Raw genomic sequence first — 22,592 nt, 5'->3', positions numbered from 1 at the left:
AAATTCTTCTTGTTTATCATTCGGGGCATAAATTGCAACTGAAAGTGTTTTTGTATTATTGTCCACTATTTCAACCATTAATACTCTTCCGTCTTCATCAGTAAAAGTCAGTTTTGCTGGAATAGTTTCCTTAATATACAAAACCACTCCTCTTTTCTTACAGTAAGTCAGAGAAGTAAATATTTTCCCTAATTTTGATCGTGCCAGTAGTTGTTCGTGTTGGTTTTTAATGTGTACTTCTTGTAGGCAAATTATATCAAATTTTAGCTTCTCTAATTTGTGAAAGGTTTTTCTTCTTTTAGTAGCTGAATTCAGTCCATTTATATTGATAGAAATCAATTTTTTTTCCTCCATGGTTATACTTTATATTTAGGTCTAACAGCTCTCGTGGATCTTACTTTACGTTGTTCTTTGGTCTCCACTTGTCCACCTATTGCACCTTCCTCTTTTCTCATTTCCATTTGATCCTCTTCAGATTCAGTTGAAATGTTCTCTTTTCTATCTCCATTTCTCTTCTTTCAAAGAATTCCTTGTAGAATGTTTCTGCTTTCTCAATTGAATCAATTCTGTATCTCTGTTCTTGCCACGTAAACATTAATCCTTCTGGAATCAGCCATCTATAGTTCACCTCTTTTTCCAATAGCCTTTTAGTCAAAAATCGATATTCTCTTCTAATCTCTCTCACTTTTCTAGGTACTTGTTTTAAGACCACAATCTCTTTGTCTTTATACTTCAACACCCTCTCTCTTGCCACTTGTAATATTTGGGTTTTAATAGTTTTTTTGGTGAATCTAACATGAACCTCTCTTGGTAATTGGTTCCTCGTCGCATATCTTGTGAAAACTCGATATATCACATCTACTCCATCCATCATCTTTTCTTCTGTTATTTCCAAGGCTCCAGCCAAGATTTCAATCATTACTGCAGCCAAATTTTGTCCTTTTTCCTCCTCAATATTTTGAAATCTAAGATAAAATTCTGACCTGTCCATCTCCCACTTCAACATCCCACTTTTTTCTTGTTCAACCGTTGTTAATCTGCTATCGATATTTCCAATTATGTCATCTCTTTGCTTGTCTTTCTCTTCTATTTTTTGGATTCTCTCATCATGATTCACCATCATTTGTTGAAAATTTTCAAATTTTTCATCAATCTTCCCAATTTTATCAATACTCTCCATTTTTTGTTCCATGCTCATTTTAAGATCTTGTATTCCTTGCATAACCGTTGTTAAATCCATTTGTGCTTTATCTTGCTTTGCCATTATAGAAAGTTGTCCTCCAGTTGATGGGGAAACAGGAGCAGAAGTTGAAATGCCCGAAGGTAAAATTCTCTTACTCATTCCGTAATTCAGACTCTTCCGGTTCTTTTAATCCAGTTAATAAGGTGACCAATTATAATCCAATTAGAAAAAGAGAAAGCACAAAAAAAAAAAAAAAAAGCCAATAAGAAGTAAAAAGCCCAAAATTAAAAAAGAAAAATTCTTCAGGTTCTTCAAGACCTTAATCCAATTGTGAAATGCTCAATTATAATTCAAAAGTAAAAATTAAAAATAAAGAGAAAAAAGAGACAAAATAAAGCCAACAATGTAAAATAATAATAATAATAATAATAATAATAATAATAATAATAATAATAATAATCAAAAAGAAGAGGTTCTTCAGGTTCTTCCCACCTTAATCCAATTGAGAGATCTCAAAAATAAAAAATAACCATAAAAATAAGTCAGAAGTAGAAATAAAAAAGCAAAAATCCCAATAAAAAAAGAAATAAAAAGGAAAAAATAAATATTCTGAGGCTTCCCCTTTAAAAATAAACTGAAAATGAGGTAAAATAAAAAATAAAAATAAGTATACCAATATTACAAAATGCTGTGGGGTTGGGGGGGAGGGATAGAACAGTTGATAAAAAATAAAGAAAAGCACCCACTGCCTTTTATTTATCCAAGGCTCTTATTTGACTTCTCCACACATTTCAAAGCCAAGCTTCAGATATTCAATTAATAATAGAAGTCCCGAAGTGCACCTGTATAAACATCCTCCAGTGCTCTTCCCTCTATCTTATCACTTCCAGTGGCCTTGAAAAAGAAGTTTTTTCCCAGCTCTCAACTTCAAATAAGATATTTTCAAGCCTCTAGTTGGCAGTGTTGCAAAATTTCTTAAAACCACTCCCCCTTCTTCCCCCTTAAAAAAGCCTAAAAAAAACAAAAATATATGTATATATATTTAATTTAAAGAAAAAAAATACTAAAGGGGGCCTCTATTTTATAAAATATAAACAGTCAAAAAGGAGAAAAAAGAACTAGTAAATATAAAAGAAAAAACCAGTCTGCTTAACTAGATCACCATAGAAGTTCAATGAAAGAAAAAAAGGTAAAAGTAAAAAGCCAAGCCTCACTTTGACATTTCTCTTTAAAAATCGCCGCTAAGTCAGTTTTGTCAAGAATCTTACAGATTTCTTCTCATCCTTAGAGTGTCCTTTAGTCCCAATATTAATATTAAAAAAAAAGTCCTCACCAAGCCGATACACTTTCTCTTACGATCTCTTCCTTCCGGAGCTGTCCCAGCTTCAGCAGCTTAATGGCTGCCTCCCCGCCGATGGTAAAAGGGCTTCTTCTGGATCAACCAGGGACTTGCGATGTCCCTGGGATCTACAGAACGCGCCCCTTACTATCACCGTCTCTACGGGACGGTTTAGGTCCGTTGGGACCGACCAGGAGCGGGGATATCAGCTGCGATCTCAGAGCCCCGAGATAGCAGCTGTATCGCAGCGATGAGGCTCCGCCTTCTCCACCCCCAGTACCTTAAAGAGCCTTGGCCTCGGTGATTTCGGTCAAGGGCTCTACTACTCTGGCCCAACACCCTAGGGTGAAAGCCTTCCATAGGGGAGCCATGAATTTGAGGCCACCGGTGGTCCACCGCTCCCCCACCTGGGATTTGCCTAAGATCCTGCAAGTACTGACTTCTCCCCCGTTTGAACCCTTGCGTAAAGTCTGTCTTCGCCTACTCACGTGCAAGGTGTCATTCTTGGTGGCCATTACGTCGGACAGGCGTATCTCGGAGTTGGCGGCCTTATCCATCAGGAAGGATCTGTGCGTATTCCATGCAGACAGGGTGGTTCTGCGGTTGGACCCTACCTTTCTGCCCAAGGTGAACTCCTTATTCCATCGTTCACAGGAGTTGATTTTGCCAACCTTCTGTCTTGAGCCTACCTATGCACTGGAGAGAAAATGGCACACCTTGGACGTTAGGAGGCCCTCCGTATTTACATTAAAAGAACTTCTCTTAGGAGGACGGAAGCCCTTTCAGATGTCAACTTTGGGTCTCAGGGTGACACCTTCCACAGTGGGTCGCTGGCTCAGAGACTGCATTGCAAAGTCCTATGAGTTACAGAGCCTTCCTGTACCCAGGAGAATCACGGCGCACTCAACCAGAAGTGCAGTGACCACCGCAGCCTGGGCAATGCAGGCATCGAACATTTGAACTGCGACCTGGTCATCGGTGACCCCCATTCATAAGACATTACAAAATTGACTCCTTTGCCTCAGCAGAGGCGTCCTTTGGAAGATGAGTCCTGCAGGGTGTACATGTAGAGGTGGGGACCTCCAACCAATCCAGATCCCACCCGTAGGACAGCCATCAGTCAGCTTTAGTATGTCCCATCCTGGATTCTCCCTTTGGCTCAGTGGAGAAGGGGTGTTGGTCCTACCTGAATGCTTCTTCTCGTGTAGCCGAAGGGAGAATCCAGTCCCACCTGTATTCTGTCAAGTTGAAATAGGGAGGAAATGTCCCTTTTTTTCGCAGTATCAATGGAGCTATCTGTTTGAGGATGAGGAGCAGCTGAATTCGCTTCGACGTCATTCAGAACTGGGGACTGTTACCAGGGGGTGCGTCCTCAGTTTTTCAACTCGGTCTGCAGAGCAAGGAGACTAGAGATTACCCATCCTGGATTCTTCCTTCAGCTCCATGAGAAGAAGCGTTGAGGTAGGACCAACGCCCCTTTCCACCCATCATCTTCTTATTCTAAGGCAGGGGTGTCAAACTGGATTTCTTGGAGGGCCAGATCAGCATTGAAGTTGTCCTCCATGGTCTGGCGCAGAGGGAGGAGATAGGATGGATGCCCTCCTGCAGCAGCCTATCATGCTGGCCAAAATGGACCTCATGGGGGCTGCCTGCGCCCCGTAACCCATTTTTGCTAACAGAGGCACCACAGGCCAGTCCTTTGCTATTTCCAGGCCAGCCCCATAGGCTGGATCTAAGCACCTCACAAGCCAAATCTGGCCCACGGGCCTTAAATTTGACACCCTTGTTCTAAGTGGTCAATTCTTTTAGAAGTCGTTTGATCATTATGATGTTCAATTTGGGCATATCTTGCAAAATTTGGGGTTTCTCATTTTGGTTGAGTTTCAGAGTGGTTAGAGTTTCCTCTAGACCAGGGGTGGGCAAACTTTTTGGCTCGGGGGCCGCATTGACTTTTAAAATTTGACAGACGGGCCGGGTCAGCACAAGATTTTTTGGGAATCGCCCCCCCACCCTTTCCCCCCTTCTTCTCCTCCTTCCCCTCCCCTCGGAGGCCCCCTGAGTCAGGAGTTCCTACCGCTGGCGCGGCTCTGTGCGGCTCCAGTCCCGCGTTGCCTCGGGAAGGGAAAGGCAAAAAGGAAGAGCCGCTGAGGTGCTTTGCAACGGCAGCAGCGGTACCGGAGGCTCAGGCTCAGCGGCTCCTGGTTTTGCCTTTCCCTTCCCAAGGCAACGCGGGACTGGAGCCGCACGGAGCTGCGCTGGCGGTAGCAACTCCTGACAGCCCCAGCCGGATACCTGAGCGGAGCCCGGGCATAACTGCCTGTTGCTGCTGCGGGCGCTGCTGCGGGCGTCTGGTTGCCCAAGTAAAGAACCGCACCAGCTCAGGGCAACTGTGAGGAGCAAGAGGGGAAAGCCAAGGTGCTCATTTCATATCAGTCAACTTCGCTCTCTTTTGCTCCAGTTAGATGCTCCCGGCATGCACAAGGAGCATGAAGGGAGGCAAACACCGCACGGATGCGTTTTAAAAGTCAGAGAACTTTGCCCAAGACTTCTCGTGTATTCAGGGGCTACACCTCTCCCAACGATGAGTTGGTGGCAATCTAACAAAACGTCTTCCAGCTCTTAAAGATTGACTTTAAGAGCTCCCCAAGAAGCCAAGAACGAGAACAAAAGTAGAGGCGGCGGGGGCAACAAGGGCATGTGATGGGTCCCTCCATGGTCCCCTCCCAGGTGACAGCCAGGGCTTTGGCACCTACTTTTTTCCTGAGAGGTGCGGTGTCTGCCTCCCTTCATACTCCTTGTGGAGGGACACACATGCCCCGTCACCCCTGCCGCCACTACGTTTGCTTGGCTTCTTCCATGGGGGCACTCTTAAAGTCGACCTTTAAGTGGTCCCAGAACATCTGCCCATCTGCCCGGCACCCGCCCTCCCGGAGCACGCTTTCTTCCTTCTGGAGAACGTGCCTCTTCCAGCCCGGCCTAGCCCGGCCAGCCAGTAGGTGACCACATGTCCTGGGGCTTGTCGCGAGATGCCTGCAGCATGCTCTGTTCTATGTGTCAGGCCCAGCAAGTCCGAGCAGCCGGCGCATAGAACAGGGTGGTGCCGGACCATTGGAGAAGCGGAGCAAAGCCGGAGATTAGTAGCTGCCTCTTTCGGCGCAGAAAGCTTCCCCCAACCAGCCGGCTGGTCTCTTCCTTCTCTGCCTGTTTGTTCTGTATGGCCGAGGAGGAGGAGACCATCCGAGAAGCGCGCTGCCAGGCGGGGGCCATGCGGTGCAGGGCAACACGCCATCGCCCAGCCCTGGCGAGGGAAAGCAGTGGGCGTTCCCCGGGCGGCGGCCTCGCCCCCGCCACCAGGGAAGCAGCTTCCCAGCTCCATGTTGTGTGTGCGATTTTTTTGCGTGCGGCGCGGGGTCTCTTTTGGCCGGCCCTGATTTTTTTTTCAGAGGGGAATTTTTTTTTTCAGAGGCGGGCCGTATTAAAATGACCAACGGGCCGGATGTGGCCCGTGGGCCGTAGTTTGCCCACCCCTGCTCTAGACTCTTCACTTTTTCTTCTAGTATCTTGATTAATTTATATATATATAGTTTGGGTGAATGAATGGTCATGCTGGTAGAATTGATGGAGATGGCAAAATTGATGAAATTTGTCATGACTTTATTTCTACTTGGAAACCATTTTTGCATGTTTTAGAAACTGAAAGAAATGAAAAGTTGATTGGGATTAGAGTAAGAGTTTGATGTAGTTTTTATTTATCTATACCAAAGGGAATTGGAAGTAATTCTCCCTTGTAAGGCTGCGACAGGTCAGGAGTGGGTTGCTCTTGTCCTAATTGCTTCGACTGAGTCTGCCTAAAAGGATGATTAGCCTAGCTCCTCCCACTCTAGGTGGCTCCTCCCAGTTTTCGACTCAGTCCTCAGCCAGGATGAACACAAGTCACTGTCTCTCTTGTCTTTAATTCCCAAAGACAGCCTTTCATTAAGAAAACAGAAAAAAGAAAAAATAGACAAAAAAGGCCTCAAACCTCAAAACAACGTGGCTCCAACTCTCAGCTGTTTCTCGGAGCCGCGCAAAAGCTGAGAGCTGCTCCGGCACTCCGGCAAGGGCCACGGGGCTGTTTTCAGGCCTCCGTGGCAAAGAGGAAGCTGCAGGAGCTAAGCAGCCATTTTGAGGTGTGGGCAGCATCGGCCCACACTATCCTTAGCCACGGGGCTAATTCCAAGCCTCCACGGCGAACAGGAGAGCTGCGATTTGAGCGGCCAGCCCAGCAGCTGCCCCTGTGCTCCAGGGAGCAGCCAAAGGCCAGGGAACCTCCATTGGGGTTCCTCGGTGAAGCAGGAAGCCTCGTGGCCACAGGTGGCCATTTTGATTTACCTCGTGGCCAGCGGCCATTTTGAAAGTCTTCTAGGCTTGAAGCAGCCATTTTGAAGAGACTAGGCCTGCTCCTCCACCACTCCAGCGCCTGGCCAGCACTAAGCCATCAGCCTTTTGTCATTTTTGGGACTGAAGACAACGAAGGGTAGGCGCTATTTAATTTATTTCATTCCGGTGGGGTACCTGTCCCTAACTCTAAAGTAGACCAGCTTCAAGCTTCAGGCCAGGCCTGGTCTATATTTAATAGCCCTATTAGGCTCCAATGGGTATGAGTCCCAGTAGGAGGTGTTAAAACCTCCTATTGAAGTTGCATAGGGTTAGGGTTAGGGAAGAAGAGTGGTTCTTGGAGGTTGGGGATTAAAAAAAAGATATTCCCTGGTTTTTATAAATGAAAAACCCTTCTTGTGTTCTCCTCCTTGCACTGGACTGTTAGTCCAAAAGGCCTTCTGCAGTCAAGATGGTGGATGTCCCTAGAGACAGCAGGGCCTCCAGATCAGCAAGATCCCACAGGGCAGCTCCATCTGCTTCAAGTATCAAACAGGGAAAACAGCCAGTTAAGAAGGCCTCTAGGGCGGAGGAGAAGGATGCTTCCAGACGCCAAAAGGCCACAGAGAAGCATATTGCCAAGGTCCAAAAGGCCTTTAGCACAAGATCTCCAGAAAAAGAAACTTCTCCTGCTTTTCACCACAGTGAGGTTGACATTCAGGATCAGAAACCTAGACCTTCCTCCAGGACCATAGCTCAAACTTAGTCCCCTGATGCAACTGGAAGGTAGGCTTCTCCTCTACCCTCAGCTGAGGGAAGTCATTATGGTGATCTTAAAGGGGGATTCAGAGCTGTACCTTGGCAGGAGCAAGAGTACAGTAGGCTTGGAGTAGAGGCTACATTTATTCCCATTGCTGCTGGTCTTAGACCTGCTAAACCTTCTGAACCAGATGTCCTGGTTAATCTACAGATCTTGTTTGATAGGGCTATCAGGAAAGGTATCTCTAAAGGTATCCATAGGTTTGCCCAGCATTCTTCAGTGGCATCTGAGGTTTCGGTGAGGCCTTCCCGGGATCAAGAGGCTCTACTTTCAGAAAGGGGTTCCTTGATTCAGGAACGTATGTCTCCTTCTGCGTCGGCCTATGTTCCATCTGTGGCTGCTGAGCATTGCTTGATTGGCAAGCCTGACGAGAGAGTCCGACATATCTGAGGATGAGGGCCATACCCCTGAGATTCCAGTATTCACAGGTGGTTTCAAGCATACCTTGTTCACACCTTTGCTATTCAAAGCCAGAAACATGGCCAGTCTGAAGGATGCTGATGATTATGATTCTGTGGCTCACCTCCCACAGGTGTCTGCCGAAGAGTCAGATGTTCTCCGATGAACCTATGGTGAGAAAGGAGGTGGTCCCATATCCCAGCTTTTTTCTGAAGGTCATTCAGAGGCAGCTGGAGTCTCCTGCTACAGGACCCAACCTCTTGTCTTCAGACCGCAGGTTTTTCAATGTAGGTCCAGAACTCACCAAGAGCCTACAAGTGCCCATGGTGGATCAACTGTAGCAGCATTGACCTCCACCTCTTCAGCTCCTTCTGATCCAGAAGATGTCCTCAAGGCCAAGGACAAGCAGATCGAACAGCCTCTCCTAAGATAGCACCAGGCGGCGGCCTGGGTGGTCAAGGCATCTACAGCAGCCTCGTTCTTCACCAGAACGTCACTTAAATGGTTGAGACAGCCACAAGAGATAATTCCTGCAGCAGACATCTGAACCCATCAGGATCTCAATAAGATTGTAGCTGCAGCTTAATTCAAAGCGGATGCCACTCCTCATGGGGCCAGATTTGCCACAAAAGCTATTGCTTCTTCCGTGGCAGCCAGATGCACATATTTGTTGCGTAATTGGCAGGCTGATGGAAGGAGGAAGTGGAAACTAGCATCTACCCCTGTGCGAGGGGACAAGTTTTTTTGGGAAGCCTTAGAATTGTTCCTGGTTGAAACCAAGTATAAGAGGAAGGTGCTTCCATCGCTTTGCAAGAGGGCAGAGAATTGACCTGCTCCTTACTTCAGGTGCCTGTCTTTCCGGGCAGAATCTGGATCCAGCTTCCATCCCCCTATCAACATCCTGAGACTCCTCCAGATCATCCAGGCAAGGGCAGACAGCAGTTTTTGGGCAAGCGGCCCTTTTGAGGAGGAGGAAGTCGCCCGTTCCATTGCCAGTGCTAATTTTTCTCAGACTTCCCCCTTTGGATGGTTAGCTAGGTTTGCTGACAAATGGGAGAGATTACATCAGATGCCTGGGTATTAAATACAGTAAGATTGGGTCTTTCACTAGGGTTCTACTCCACTCTACCGAGGTTTCTCATCTCTTGCCCTATATGTAGGGATAAGGTGTGAAGGGGGCTCATGGAATCAGCTATCCAGAACCACCCAAAAGGTCCCAGAGGACCAGCAGGGAACAGGGTTTTATTCCAGACTCTTTGTCATCCCCAAGGCCTTGGGTGAGGTGGAGTGTAGGGCAATTCTTGACCTGAAAAGGCTCAATAAATTTATAGTTTACAGGTGTTTCAAAATGCATTTCCTCCAGCCTATTCTGGAGAGCGTTAGGCAGGGGGACTTCCTCACTTCCATAGATCTGATGGAAGCTTATTTACACATTCTAATATGTCATTCACATAGAAGTTTCTTAAGGTTTTTTTTTTTTATCGCGGCTAGTGACATTCCAATACAGGGGCCCTTCCCTTTGGATTTTCTTCCGCCCCTAAAGTGTTCACCAAAGTTTTGGCTACCCTAGCAGCGCACCCTCGTTCTTTCGGTGCATCTGCAATGTTATTTAGATCAGGGGTCCCCAACCGCCCCGGTCCACGGACGATGCGGGCCCGTGGAACAACCCTTACTCGGGCCCTTCCCTTTGGATTTTCTTCCGCCCCTAAAGTGTTCACCAAAGTTTTTCGGAGCCTACCCACTAGCAGAGGGCGTCACCGGCGCCTTCGTTCTTTCCCGGTGCATCTGCAATGTTATTTAGATGATGACCCTTCTTTTCAAAGGGCTCAGAGGGACCTGCAGACCACCATCTTCGTATTGCAGGATCTTGGTTTTCTATTAATATTAAAAAGAGCCAGTTTAATCCGTCTGCTTCATTTGGGAGCCACTATTGACACCCGGGGTTGTCAGGTTTTCCTTTCACAGGAAAGGCAAGACAGCCTGCAGTTGCTTGTTAAGCGCATAATGAAAGAGAGCTCCACTCCTTTAGCTCATCTCTCCCAACTTTTAGGTAAGATGATTTCATGTATTGGTATTATTCCTTAGGCCAGGCTCCATGCCAGGGCCCTCCAGTGGTTCCTCTTGCCTCATCAGAAGACCAATAAGAGTCACTCCTTAATGAGTGCCTAAGCAGGTGTTGCACTCTTTTCTATGGTGGCTCTCCTGAGCCATTTCTAAGGGTCAGTCCTTCAAGGTGGAGGACAGACTCATCCTCATGACTGATGCCTCCTTATCTGGTTGGGGAGCTCATCTGGATTCTCACATGGCTCAGGGCATCTGGTCAACTGAGGAGCAAGTACACAATATCAATTGGTTGGAGCTTAGGGCTGTCCAATTAGCCCTCAGAACATTTAGTCACCACATCTCTGCTCACATGTCTTTGTCTTGATAGACAATATAGCCACCAAAGCCCACATTAACAGATGGGGGCACCAGGTCCAAATCCCTTATGTCAAGCTTTGGGTAGATGGGCAAAGTGGTTTTACCTGTCCATTCGGGCTGAGCATATCTTTGGCTCGGATAATGTGCAGGCTGACTGGCTCAAGCAGAGCTACCATTGACCACACGGAATAGAGGCTGCACCCTTCCCTGTTCCTACAAATTACTCAAAGATTCGGACTTCCGGTGGTGGATTTGTTTGCCACCCCTCTCAATACTCAAGTTACCTAGATTCTTTTCTAGATTTGCCTCCCTGGGGGCTGAAGGGACCGACACTCTCCATAGAAGGTGGCCTCCAGGTTTATTATATGCCTTCCCTCCATTGCCTTTGCTGTCGGCTGTGGTAGAAAAAATTTTGGTTGAAAGAGCTGAAATTATTTTAGTGGCTCCTTATTGGCCTTGGTGCCCTTGGTTTGCAGACTTAATGGGTCTCTCAGTAGTTCATCTTTGGTGGATTCCTAAATAAGTTATCTCTCTCCTCCAGGGGTCCCTGAGCCATCCAGAGCCCCAGTGGCTACAAGTGACAGTTTGGAGTAGAGCATGTTAAAATGCGCCCATTTCTCTAATAAAGTGATCCAAACTATTCAGGCCTCCAGGAGACCTTCCACCATCCGCATCTATGATGCTACCTGGCAAGCTTTTTCTCGTTGGTGCTCCTAATCAAACATCCAGCCTTTAGAGGCCTCTGTAGTAAATATACTGGAGTTTTTACAGGCTGGTCTGGATAGGGGCCTTTCTCCCAACACCCTTCATCATCAGATGGCGGCTATTTCTTCAGTGTTAACTTATGGAAAATTTGAGTCCGTAGCACATCATCCTACAGTCCATAGGTTCCTCAGAGGGGTGGCCAATCTTCACCCTCCTGTAGTACACAGGTATCCTACCTGGGATCTGTCTAAGGTGTTTCAGTCCCTGACTAAGGCTTCATTTGAACTCAAAGATTGGCTAGTCTGCATCTTCTTACCCTGAAGGTAACCTTCTTGGTGGCTATCACTTCCGCCAGAAGAGTATCTGAGTTGGTTGTTCTCTCAGTTCGCCCAGGCCTCTGTATTTTTCACCCTCACTGGGTAGTTTTGAGGTTGGATCCAGCATTTATCCCCAGAGTCAACACCTTGTTCCACAGATCTCAAGAACTGGTTTTTCCAGATTTCTGCCCCAAACCAGTACATGACTTGGAATAGTCTTGGCACACCCTAGATGCGCATAGGGCACTGAAAATCTATATCAAAAGAACATCTACATTCAATCTACCTCATATTGACTGGACCCTAAATGAATGTACAACTGAAATCATACACACAACCTTCTACAATGCTATTACAAATCTGGGACTGGAACAGCTAGTAACCAACAACACTAGACTAAACAACTGCCTCGATCTCATCTTCTGCAATAGTTTGAATTTAATTTACGGAATACAAACTAAAGAACCCTTTTCCAGCAGTGACCACAATATGATTGACTTTTGTCTCAACCTACGCCCACACAAAAATCACCACAATGATGTAATCCCCAATTGTAACTTCAAAAAAGGCAACTATGATCTTATAGACAACGATCTCTCATCCCTTGATTGGCAATCTCTATTCACTGGATGCAATACTGTTGAAGACCATTACAACATATTTTTACTTGAAGTCAAAAGAGTCATCAAACTATATGTACCAACAACAACTCCCAAAACAAAACAAAAAAGCAGATTACCCATAACAATAAGGAAACTTCAATCCAAAAAGAGATCACTCTGGCAGAAAAACAAATCTGGTCACGTTGCCAATTTCAAAAGGCGATACAAAAATTTATGCCACCAGATAAAGACCGAATGCATCAATTATCACATTAAACAAGAGGAAAACCTTCTAAGCACCAATTCCACCCGTGCTTTTTACAATTTTGTAAACAACAAACTAAAAGACTCAAGGTCTATCCCACCCTTGATAGGACCTGATGGTAAAGACTGCAACTCACGACACCACTAAAGCCAACATCTTTAACACATTCTTCAGCTCAGTATTTGTAAACAGCAATGGATCATGCCCAGTATTTCCTAGCCGTACCACAGATAACAACAATGATCTAATACAGGGGTCCCCAACCGCCGGTCCGCGGACCGGTACCGTCCGCGAACAAGTCTTACCGGTCCGCTGGTTGCTGGGCACCGCCATCTTTTTGGTAAAAAGTGCTTCCGGTGAGCTTTTCGGGTAGAAGCTCACGGAAGCACTTTTCATCAAAAGATGGTGGCTCAGCGCTTCGTGAGCTTTTCCGGGTAGAAAGCCATTTCTACCGAAAAGCTCACCGAAGCGCTATGCGCCACCATCTTTTTGACGAAAAGTGCTTCCGGTGGTTTTTTATTTTACCTCTAACTGCTCATTAAGTTCGGACTGTATTGCTTTCTTTTGAAGACTATTTTTGAATAAGTTTTATCTCCAACTGAGAATTATTGAACAGTGGGGCCAAGTTGGGGGCATTAACCGGAAGCACTTTTTCGTCAAAAAAAGATGGCGGCGCCCAGTTGATGCCGGTACCGGGCCACGGCGCCCAGCTGATACCGGTACCGGGCCGCGGCGTCAAAAAGGTTGGGGATCCCTGATCTAATACATATCGATTTTACAGAAGACAATGTTGAAAAAGCACTACGCAATCTAAAACCATCTCTATCTATTGGACCGGATGGAATATGTGCCTACTTCTTAAAAAAGCTATCCACTGCCATAGCCAAACCTCTAAGCATAATCTTTGAAAAATCTTTCAGGACCAGCTCCTTGCCTAATCTATGGTCACAAGCCACAGTCATCCCCATCTTCAAAAAGGGAGACCCAAGCCTAGTTGAAAATTACAGACCAATCTCCTTATGTTGCGTCACCTGTAAAGTCATGGAATCAATTATTAACCAATCCATCATCCTCCACTTAGAGACAAACAACCTACTCTCTAATAAACAATTTGGTTTCAGAAAAAAACTATCCTGTAATCTGCAACTCTTACACTGCAAAAACATATGGACGACACAACTCGACCAGGGCAAAGCAATAGACGCAATCTACATAGACTTCTGTAAAGCCTTTGATTCAGTGGTACACGACAAACTACTCCTAAAAATAAAATCCTATGGTATTTCTGGACAACTGAATAACTGGATAGAAGCATTCCAAACAGACAACAAATGGTCAAAATTGGGAGCGTCCTATCAAATTCTGTACCTGTCAATAGTGGTGTCCCCCAAGGCAGTGTTCTAGGACCAACTCTCTTCATACTCTACATAAATGACCTCTGTGATCATATTAAGAGCAATTGCGTTCTTTTCGCTGATGATGTAAAGCTGTTCAATACCACAGACAATACTGCTACCCTACAAAAAGATCTTGACTATGTATCAGAATGGTCAAACAAATGGCAACTTCAAATCTCAACAAATACATGCTCTGTCTTACATATTGGCAAAAAAAATCAGAAAATAAAATACAAGCTGAATAGTCAAGATCTTGTTGATGACCCAAGCTCTGTAAAGGACCTTGGAATACTCACCTCTAATGATCTAAGTGCTAGAGCCCACTGCAACTACATAGCCAAAAAGGCATTAAGAGTTGTTAACCTAATCCTACGTAGCTTTTTCTCTGGTAATATCACACTACTAACTAGAGCATACAAAACATTTGCTAGACCAATACTCGAATACAGTTCATCAGTCTGGAACCCACATTACGTATCTGATATTAGCACAATTGAGAAAGTCCAGAAATATTTCACAAGAAGAGTTCTCCACTCCTCTACTCGTTGTAGAATACCTTATGCCACCAGACTTGAAATTCTAGAACTAGAAAACCTTGAATTACGCCGTCTTCGGTCTGATTTAAGCATGGTATATAAAATCATACATTGCAATGTCCTACCTGTCAATGAATACTTCAGCTTCAACCATAACAACACAAGAGCACACAATAGATACAAACTCAAAGTTAACCGCACCAAACTTGATTGCAGGAAATACGACTTCAGCAATAGAGTGGTCAATGTCAGGAATACTCTACCCGACTCTGTAGTTTCTTCCCCAAACCCCAAAAACTTTAACCTTAGACTGTCTACTATTGACCTCACCCCTTTCCTAAGAGGTCTGTAGGGGGCGTGCATAAGCGCACCAACGTGCCTACCGTCCCTGTCCTATTGTTTCTCTTATTCTTTATTTTTCTTATATGTACCCATTTCATGTATTCACAACTATGTATACACTTATACTTATTATCTTGTAAACAATTGGCAAATCAAATAAATAAATAAATAAATAAATGAATAAACATCCGAGTTCCACAGAATGGAATCCCTTCCTTCCAACCTGTTACGTTAGTCCTCACATAGTCCTATACATAGTCCTCAACGTTTTTCTTCTTCCAGTTTCACCAGAACTGCCTTGGCCAAGTGCAGGGTTTTCAGGTAGCCGAAATGGCCTGCTTGTTTGGTGTTGTGACTCTGTTGAAAAACTTGAAGCCACAAGCTGCTAGGCACATACAATTTAGAGCAGGGGTGTCCAACCTTTCACCTTCCCTGGGCCACATTAGAAGATGAAAATTTGGTTTGGGCCGCACATATAATAAATTATCATAAAATAATTAAATTATAATATTATATAATACATTATAAATTATTTTTATTATTTATTATTAATTATTTATTAAAAATTATTTATTTTTTATTAATTTTCCGCCAAATTTTGCGGGGTGGGGTGGGGAGAAGCTCGCCGCCTCGCGCCTACCTCTCCTCCTGCAAATGGCCCAGCTGGATGCGGCAGGACTGGAAGGCGAGGACCGGGAGGCTCGGTGCAGCAGCAGCGGCGGCGGCGAGGGCAGCAGCGGTGGTGGGGCGGCAGCGGCGGCGGGGCAGAAGCGGCGGCGGGCGGCGCGGGGGGCAGAAGCGGCGGCGGCGGGGCAGAAGTGGCGGCAGTGGGGGGCAGAAGCGGCGGCGGGGGGGCAGAAGCCGGCGGTGGCGGCGGGGGCAGAAGCGGCGGTGGCGGCGGCGGGGGCAGGAGCAGCAGCAGCGGCGGGGGCAGAAGCGGCAGCAGCGGTGTCGGTGGGGGCAGAAGCAGCGGCGGCGGCGGGGCAGAAGCGGCAGCGCCGGCGGGGGGTGCAGAAGCGGCGGTGGCGGTGGGGGCAGAAGCAGCGGCGGCGGGGCAGAAGCGGTGGCGGTGGCGGCGGGGGCAGAAGCAGCAAAGGCGGCGCCCGCTTTTTCTGTTGCTGCTTGGCATGGCGCTCGCCTCGCCCCGCCTCGCGCCTGCCTCTCCTCCTCCTTGCTGGCTCTTGCCAGAAGGTTGCGGTGGGCACTGGGCCGCATTACGAGGCGACCTGGGCCGCATGTGGCCCGCGGCCCGCGGGTTGGACAAGCCTGATTTAGAGCCTTTCCAGCCTAGTCCATCCTTGAGGGTTAGTATTTCTGGTTATCTTTGTGTCATGGGTTAGCCAGAAGTTTGTGTTTCAGCTTTTGGGTCATTTCACCCCCCTCCATCTGTAGCCCTCCTTCGTGTAGCCTGGCCCCTGGTTATTGCTTGCAATGCAGGTTGAGAGGAGGGTATCATTGTGTGAATCGCTTTTTCCCGCTTACTGTGGTATTGCGGTTTATGTGACAATGCATTGGGCAGAAGGTTCCCCCCCCCCGCCCATGTACTTCAGTTTAACCCAGGTAGTCTAGACTCGTCTTGTGGAATTCGCACTTTGACAGCTTTGTGTATAGATTGGCCACCAGGAGTTTTCCCAACACTAGTTTCACATGTTGGCGCACTAGTTTCACATGTTGTTCTAGGGTTTCAGTGAAAATGAGAATGTCACCAGATACACAAGAACCCCTTTGTACAGGTTGTCATGCAGCACCTCATTTATTAGTTGCATGAAGATGGCTGTGGCCCCTTGCAACCCAAAAGGCATTACTTTGGAAGCTACCAAGGGGGCAGTTGAAGGTAGTTTTCCACTTGTCCCCTTCTCTGATTCACACCTGATAGTAGGCCTCTTGTAAGTCCTGTTTGATGAACACCTTCCCCTTAGCCAGGTGGACCAACATGTCCTTCATGAGGGAGAGTGGATAGGTGTTCTCCATGCATATGTTGTTAATTCTTCTAAAATCAACACACAGCCTCATCGACCCATCCTCCTTAAAGATGATCAGGTGTCCACCCTAGACTTTCCTGGCTGGATGAACCTCTGGGCTAGGTTAGCGTCAGTGTACTTCCTTAGCTCTTTCATCTCTATTCTAAATACATTTTATTAAACTTTCACCTTTAAAAACAAATTCTATATATATTTTTTGCAGTTTTGTGACATCAGTTGTTCCATTCTGTACATATATACATTATTGTACATACACACACTATTTACACCTTTAGCGCTTCTACTTTTGCATTATATTTTTTTTCTGTTGTCTAACCAGACATACCATTTCTCCTTAGAGCTGCTCGAATCATCCAGAGAGTGTCTTCTGCTGTTGTAGGCTGAGCTAATTCTTGAGGAACGCTCCTCCTTCCATCACGTGACTTTCTTAGAGCGTTCCCCCAGTTTATGCTCAGCCTCGCGCAGAGTAGGCAGTGTTTTTTCACTTCTCTTGGCCGTTTCAAGACTAACAGTATTTGGATTTGGTTACTCTCTCCTATCAGGTTGTATTTAATTTACCTTACCTTCTTAGCCCTGCGCAGTTGGTGTTTGGGGTTCTAAATTCCCCTGGGAGTTCCTAGCCCCAGGGGGGGCCAGGGGGAAGGTTAGCCAGCTTTTCAGGCTACCCCCCCATCCCTTTCTCATTGCCTTCTGCCGGTTTTTTCCTGTTATTTTATTTAATCGCATCGATTCGTTCCGTTTTCCCCCCCACCTGAACGCTGTTTCTCTCTGTCCGAGGGTTGTTGGACTCTCCCTTGCTTGCTTTTCCCCCTGGGGACTTTGGATTGCCCCTGGAGAGTTGTCTCTTGCCGCTGCTGGAGCCCTGTAAGCCCACGTAGCAGGCGGACGCCATTTTAAGCGCCGCCTCGTGGCCGGGCGCCATTTTGGTTTCCTTATCTACCCGATTGCTGCAGCGCGCTCGCAATCAGGCAGCAGGACCAGCTGGTCTGCTCAGTTTTCAATCACAGTAAATTGCCTGGTTTTTCGTTGGAGGCCTGTTTATCTGCCTCCCTTGATGGCTCCTTCCGCGGCCTGCCTTAGCTGGCGCGGCTTGACTCTCACCACTTCCGCCCAGTTCCGCCTGGGAAGGCAGTCTGGTTAGGCCCAGCCTTTGCCTTAGGGCCCGTGGCGTTCCTTGGTCATTTGGACCAGCTTCCCCTTCTTCCTCTAATCACCTTCGGACAGATAGCTCTCTAAATAACAACAATAAGACTAGAGGAATTTAAGAGACAGAGGAAGATCTCCCATTTCAATAAATATATAATAATAATAATAATTAATAATTATAATAATAATAATAATAATAATAATAATAATAATAGTAGTAGTAGTAATAGTAATAGTAATAGTAGTAATAGTAATATATACATACATACATATATATATATATATATATATATATATACATATATATATATATATATATATATATATATATATATATATATATATATTATATACATATATAAATAAATATAGAAATATATAAATAAGAAGGGGGGGACGTAAAAGATTTCTCAGGGCTCCCGGCCTTGTTGTAGGTCGACCCCTAGGCGTGCCAACCGCCACATATTGATCCTTTTTCTTACTCAATTATCAAAAAAATGGCAGAAGGCAATCCTTCCACAGGCTCTTCCTTGATGGCCAAATCAAAGACCTACTATCTGCGCAGGCAGGCTAAGGAGCCCTCCAAAGCCTCCCAGAGGGACACCTTAAGACGCCATAAGGCGCTGGAAAAAGAGATTGATAAACGCACCAGGCAGGCAGGCTCAGTGCCTCCCACACTACCTCCTTCTACCTCTTCTCACCGCCCTCCTCCTGTAGTCCATTCCTCCCTATCCAGGTGCAGCTCGCCCTCTCAGGGTCACCAGGCCCCCGGAACATCGGCCAGACAAACTCCAGAGGCTACCTTCACGCCCACGGCCGCCGGCCTACACCAGGAAGAACCTCTCATTCAGGTGGTTCCGGAGCAACTGAGATCCTGGATGGAGCAGGCTATCCGCCAAGGGATTGCAGAAGGGCTCCAACAGATGGGCAGGCCTGTTCTACCTCCACTGGCCACCGAATCCGAGTCTCATTCAGTAAGATCACTCCCACTCAGATCGGAACCGCCACAGGATCAGGTACCCCATCAGGGGGAGGGTTCCCCCTCAGTAAGGGAGGAGGAGGAAGAGGCGGTAGGGGAACTAGATCCTTACAGGGAGGAGGAGGAGGATTTTGATTTGGGGTCCCTACAAAGAACATAGAACCTTTATGACATAGAACCATCAGAGGCAGAGATGTCAGAGGATGAGGGTCTCTCTCCCGACTAACCCGCCTTTGTGGGGCTCTTTAAGCCCCAACTATTCAAATCCCTCCTGTTCAAGGCCAGAAACATTTCGGGTCTAAAGACTCAGATCCCCTCTGACCCCCCTTCTCTTACTCCGGAAGGTCCAGAGGATCCCATTTTTCAACAGCCTGTCGTGGAGGCTGAGGTCATACCAACCCCTCCCATCTTCCTCGACCTGGTGTCCAAGCAACTAGCCTCCTTGGCGCCACCCCCGCCCCCTCGGCTCACGATAAAAAATTCTTCAACCTAGACCCAGAGCTTTCCGACCTATTGGGTACTCCGGAGGTTGACAAGCACATCGTGGGTCTGGCCTCTTCCTCCACCTTCAGCGACCTCCTAGAGGCCCTGAGACCGGAGGAGAAACGATCAGAGCTGGCCTTACGCCGTGCCCACCAGTCAGACGCTTGGGCAATCAGATCGGCCACGGCTGCCTCCTTCTTCATCAGGTCATCCATTCGCTGGCTTCGCCAGCTTAAGCAACATGTCCCAGCCTCCAATGTCTGAGCCCATCAGGACATAGCCAAGATTACGGCCGCGGCCGAGTTCTCGGCCGACGCTACCTATCACTCGGTCAGATTTTCCACCCGTGCCATTTCCTCCCATGTCTCTGCCCGCCGTCTGCTCTGGCTAAAACACTGGCAGGCAGACCTCAAAAACAAGGTTAAATTGGCTTCCGCTCCCCTCGTGGGAACCAAATTGTTTGGACCATCTCTGGATCCCCTTTTAGTAGAAGGAAGGAACAAGAAAAAATTCCTTCCATCCCTCACCCGCAAGTCAGAGCCAAGATCCCTACAGCCCTTTCGGAGAGCTCCCTTTCGCCCCTATTTCCAAACCCCCTTTCCTCCCAGGTACCAAAGGCTCGGGTCAGCCTCAGGACAGGACCAACTCCTCTGACAGGCACAGAAGGGGCGGTGGCTTCAAAAGGCCCTTTCGGGGCTTGGGCAACAGGCCATTCAGGCGCTCCAGATAAGCCACCAGATTTGATTCCCATTGGCGGGCGTCTCAAGACCTTCGCCAACCAGTGGGATTCCTCAACCTCCAACGCCTGGGTCAGGGACACCATCAGGTTTGGCCTTGCCCTTGAATTCCAATCTCCCCCGCCCCCCGATTTTTTCATGCCATGCCCCCTCTCCAAGAACTACACCAAGCGCAGCCTGATGGACTCAGCAATTCAGCACCTACTTGATATACAGGCCATCCAACCCGTTCCTCCGTCTCAAAGAGGACAGGGATTTTATTCCCACTTATTTGTGGTACCCAAACACACGGGGGGATGGAGAGCGATTTTGGATTTAAAGCGGCTTAACTGCCATCTCGTATACCGCAAATTCAAAATGAACACGCTGCAGTCCATCCTACTGGGCGTTAGACAGGGAGACTGGTTGTCATCCATTGACCTCTCCAAGGCATATCTACACACCCCAATCCGACCCTCCCATTACAAATTTCTCCGTTTCTGCTACAATAACCTCCACTTTCAATACGTGGCTCTCCCATTCGGGTTGGCCTCAGCACCCAGAACTTTCACCAAGGTCTTGGCCGCTTTAGCTGCACACCTCAGAACCCTCCACTGCTACTTCGATGATATTCTCATCCTTTCCCCTTCCAGGGAACAGGCAGTGAGGGATACCCAAACTTCCCTATCCTCTCTCCAGGATCACGGGTTCCTCATCAATTGGAAGAAAAGTCAATTATCCCCCTCCACCAGGATAACTCACCTGGGGACGGTAATCGACACTGTGAAGGGAAAGGTGTTTCTATCTGCGGAGAGAATTCTCAGCATCCAAAAATCTGTAACAAGTATCAGACGCCTTAAGAGGGTTTCCCTTCTGGAACTATCCCAGTTACTGGGTAAAATGATATCTTGTCTTTCCATTATTCCCTGGGCCCGTTTCCACTCCAGATCCCTCCAGTGGTTCCTGCTCCCGTACCAAAGAACCGGATCAAGCAACTCAAAGCGCAAGGTCAGGGTCTCACCAAGGGTGCTCACCTCCCTCCTTTGGTGGAGCAAGGCGTCTATCAACAAGGGCTGCCCCCTCAAGGAGCCCCCAAGAGTCACCATCACCACAGACGCCAGTCTGTCTGGATGGGGCGCTCATCTCCAGTCCCTTACAGCACAGGGCAGTTGGTCACTGACGGAGAAACTGTGCAACATAAACTGGTTGGAGCTTCGCGCTGTCCATCTGGCCCTCCACAGTTTCCTCCCCCAGGTACGCGGCCGCCACGTTCTCATCCTCACCAACAACATCACAGCCAAAGCCCACATCAACAAGCAGGGGGGCACGCAATCATTCCGCCTAATGAGTGAGGCCGAGCGCCTCTGTCGATGGGTGGAGTCTCACCTCCTTTCTCTCAGGGCGGACCACATCTCGGGCTCCTCCAACACCCGAGCAGACTGGTTGAGCAGGGCCACCATAGACCAGTCGGAGTGGCGCCTCCATCCAGCTCTATTCAGGGAGGCGGCATACATCTTCGGGCTTCCAGTGGTAGACCTGTTCGCCTCCCCCCTCAATACCCACCTTCCAAGGTTCATTTCAAGATTCCCCTCCCCAGGGGCGGAGGACCACAACGCCCTTCGGTGTCCGTGGCCCACGGGCCTCCTTTATGCCTTCCCTCCCCTGGCGCTGGTGCCCTTAGTCCTTCAGAAGGTCCTTCAAGAGAGGGCGGAACTGATTCTGGTAGCACCTTATTGGCCCCGTCGCCCTTGGTTCGCGGACCTCCGCAGCCTATCAGTAGCCCCTCCCTGGAGAATCCCAGCAGACAGAATCTCCCTGTCCCAAGGTCCCCTTCTCCACCCTAACCCCCAATGGCTTCAACTAGCCGTCTGGAGGTTGAGCGGGAACGTTTGAAGAGGGAAAACCTCTCTAACAAAGTCATTGATACCATTTTAGCAGCCAGGCAACCCTCAACTACAAGGATTTACGACGCCACCTGGACCATTTTTAGTAAATGGTGTGTCAAGCTTCTTATTGACCCAACTACCCCCTCCATTGCCCAAGTGCTTGACTTTCTCCAGGAGGGTCTCAGTAAGGGGCTGTCCCCCAACACGCTAAGACGTCAGGTAGCTGCCTTGTCTACAGTCATCTCCGGTGGAGAAGGCAGTTCCCTCTCTCACCATCCCCGTATTCGAGCCTTTCTGAAGGGGGCCACAAATCTGCGTCCTCCGGCCCTTCACCGGTATCCAACCTGGGACCTCAACAGGGTCCTTACCTCCCTCACAAAGCCACCCTTCGAACCCTTAAGAGAGGTTTCACTTCAGTTCCTATCCTACAAAGTAGTTTTCCTGGTAGCGATCACTTCAGCCCGTAGGATATCAGAGTTCGCTGCACTGTCTGTTAGGAAAGACCTTTGCGTCTTCCACCCCGACTGCGTGGTCCTCCGGCTTGACCCTTTCTTCTTGCCCAAGATTAATTCGGTGTTCCATAGGGCTCAAGAACTTATCCTCCCCAATTTTTGCCCCAGGCCAACTCATGAAAGGGAGAGACTTTGGCACACTCTGGACGTCAGACGTGCCTTGCGGATTTACATTAAACGTACTGAGACCTTCCGTAAGTCCGAAG

At 47.7% G+C, this 22,592-nt stretch overlaps 2 protein-coding genes across 5 annotated transcripts in view; both read left to right on the top strand.

Annotated features, from left to right (window-relative positions):
• The window catches only part of GBF1 (golgi brefeldin A resistant guanine nucleotide exchange factor 1), a 348,645-nt gene that overhangs the window by 30,767 nt on the left and 295,286 nt on the right, over positions 1–22,592 (top strand). The gene's annotated exons all lie outside the window — the stretch shown is intronic.
• Positions 18,171–21,340, top strand: LOC148130778 (uncharacterized). The gene is made up of 2 exons (XM_087962576.1): positions 18,171–18,826; positions 20,936–21,340. The coding sequence occupies exons 1-2, from the start codon at positions 18,308–18,310 to the stop codon at positions 21,338–21,340; spliced, it is 924 nt and encodes a 307-aa protein (XP_087818702.1). The 5' UTR covers positions 18,171–18,307.

Source organism: Notechis scutatus, chromosome 4 (genome assembly GCF_049901735.1).
Source record: "Notechis scutatus isolate UNSWTSFEM ecotype Mainland chromosome 4, rNotScu1.2, whole genome shotgun sequence".
NCBI lineage: Eukaryota > Metazoa > Chordata > Lepidosauria > Squamata > Elapidae > Notechis > Notechis scutatus.
The sequence above is the reverse complement of the archived record's forward strand: the minus strand, read 5'-3'. Positions and strand labels throughout refer to the sequence as shown.

What these genes read in the sequence shown, in the direction of transcription:
- LOC148130778 (XM_087962576.1), top strand. Translation starts at nt 18,308, where the DNA reads ATGGCAGAAGGCAATCCTTCCACAGGCTCTTCCTTGATGGCCAAATCA. An exon ending in CGGAACCGCCACAGGATCAG is followed by an intron (nt 18,827 to 20,935) that starts GTACCCCATCAG and finishes TTTCCACTCCAG; the next exon opens with ATCCCTCCAGTGGTTCCTGC.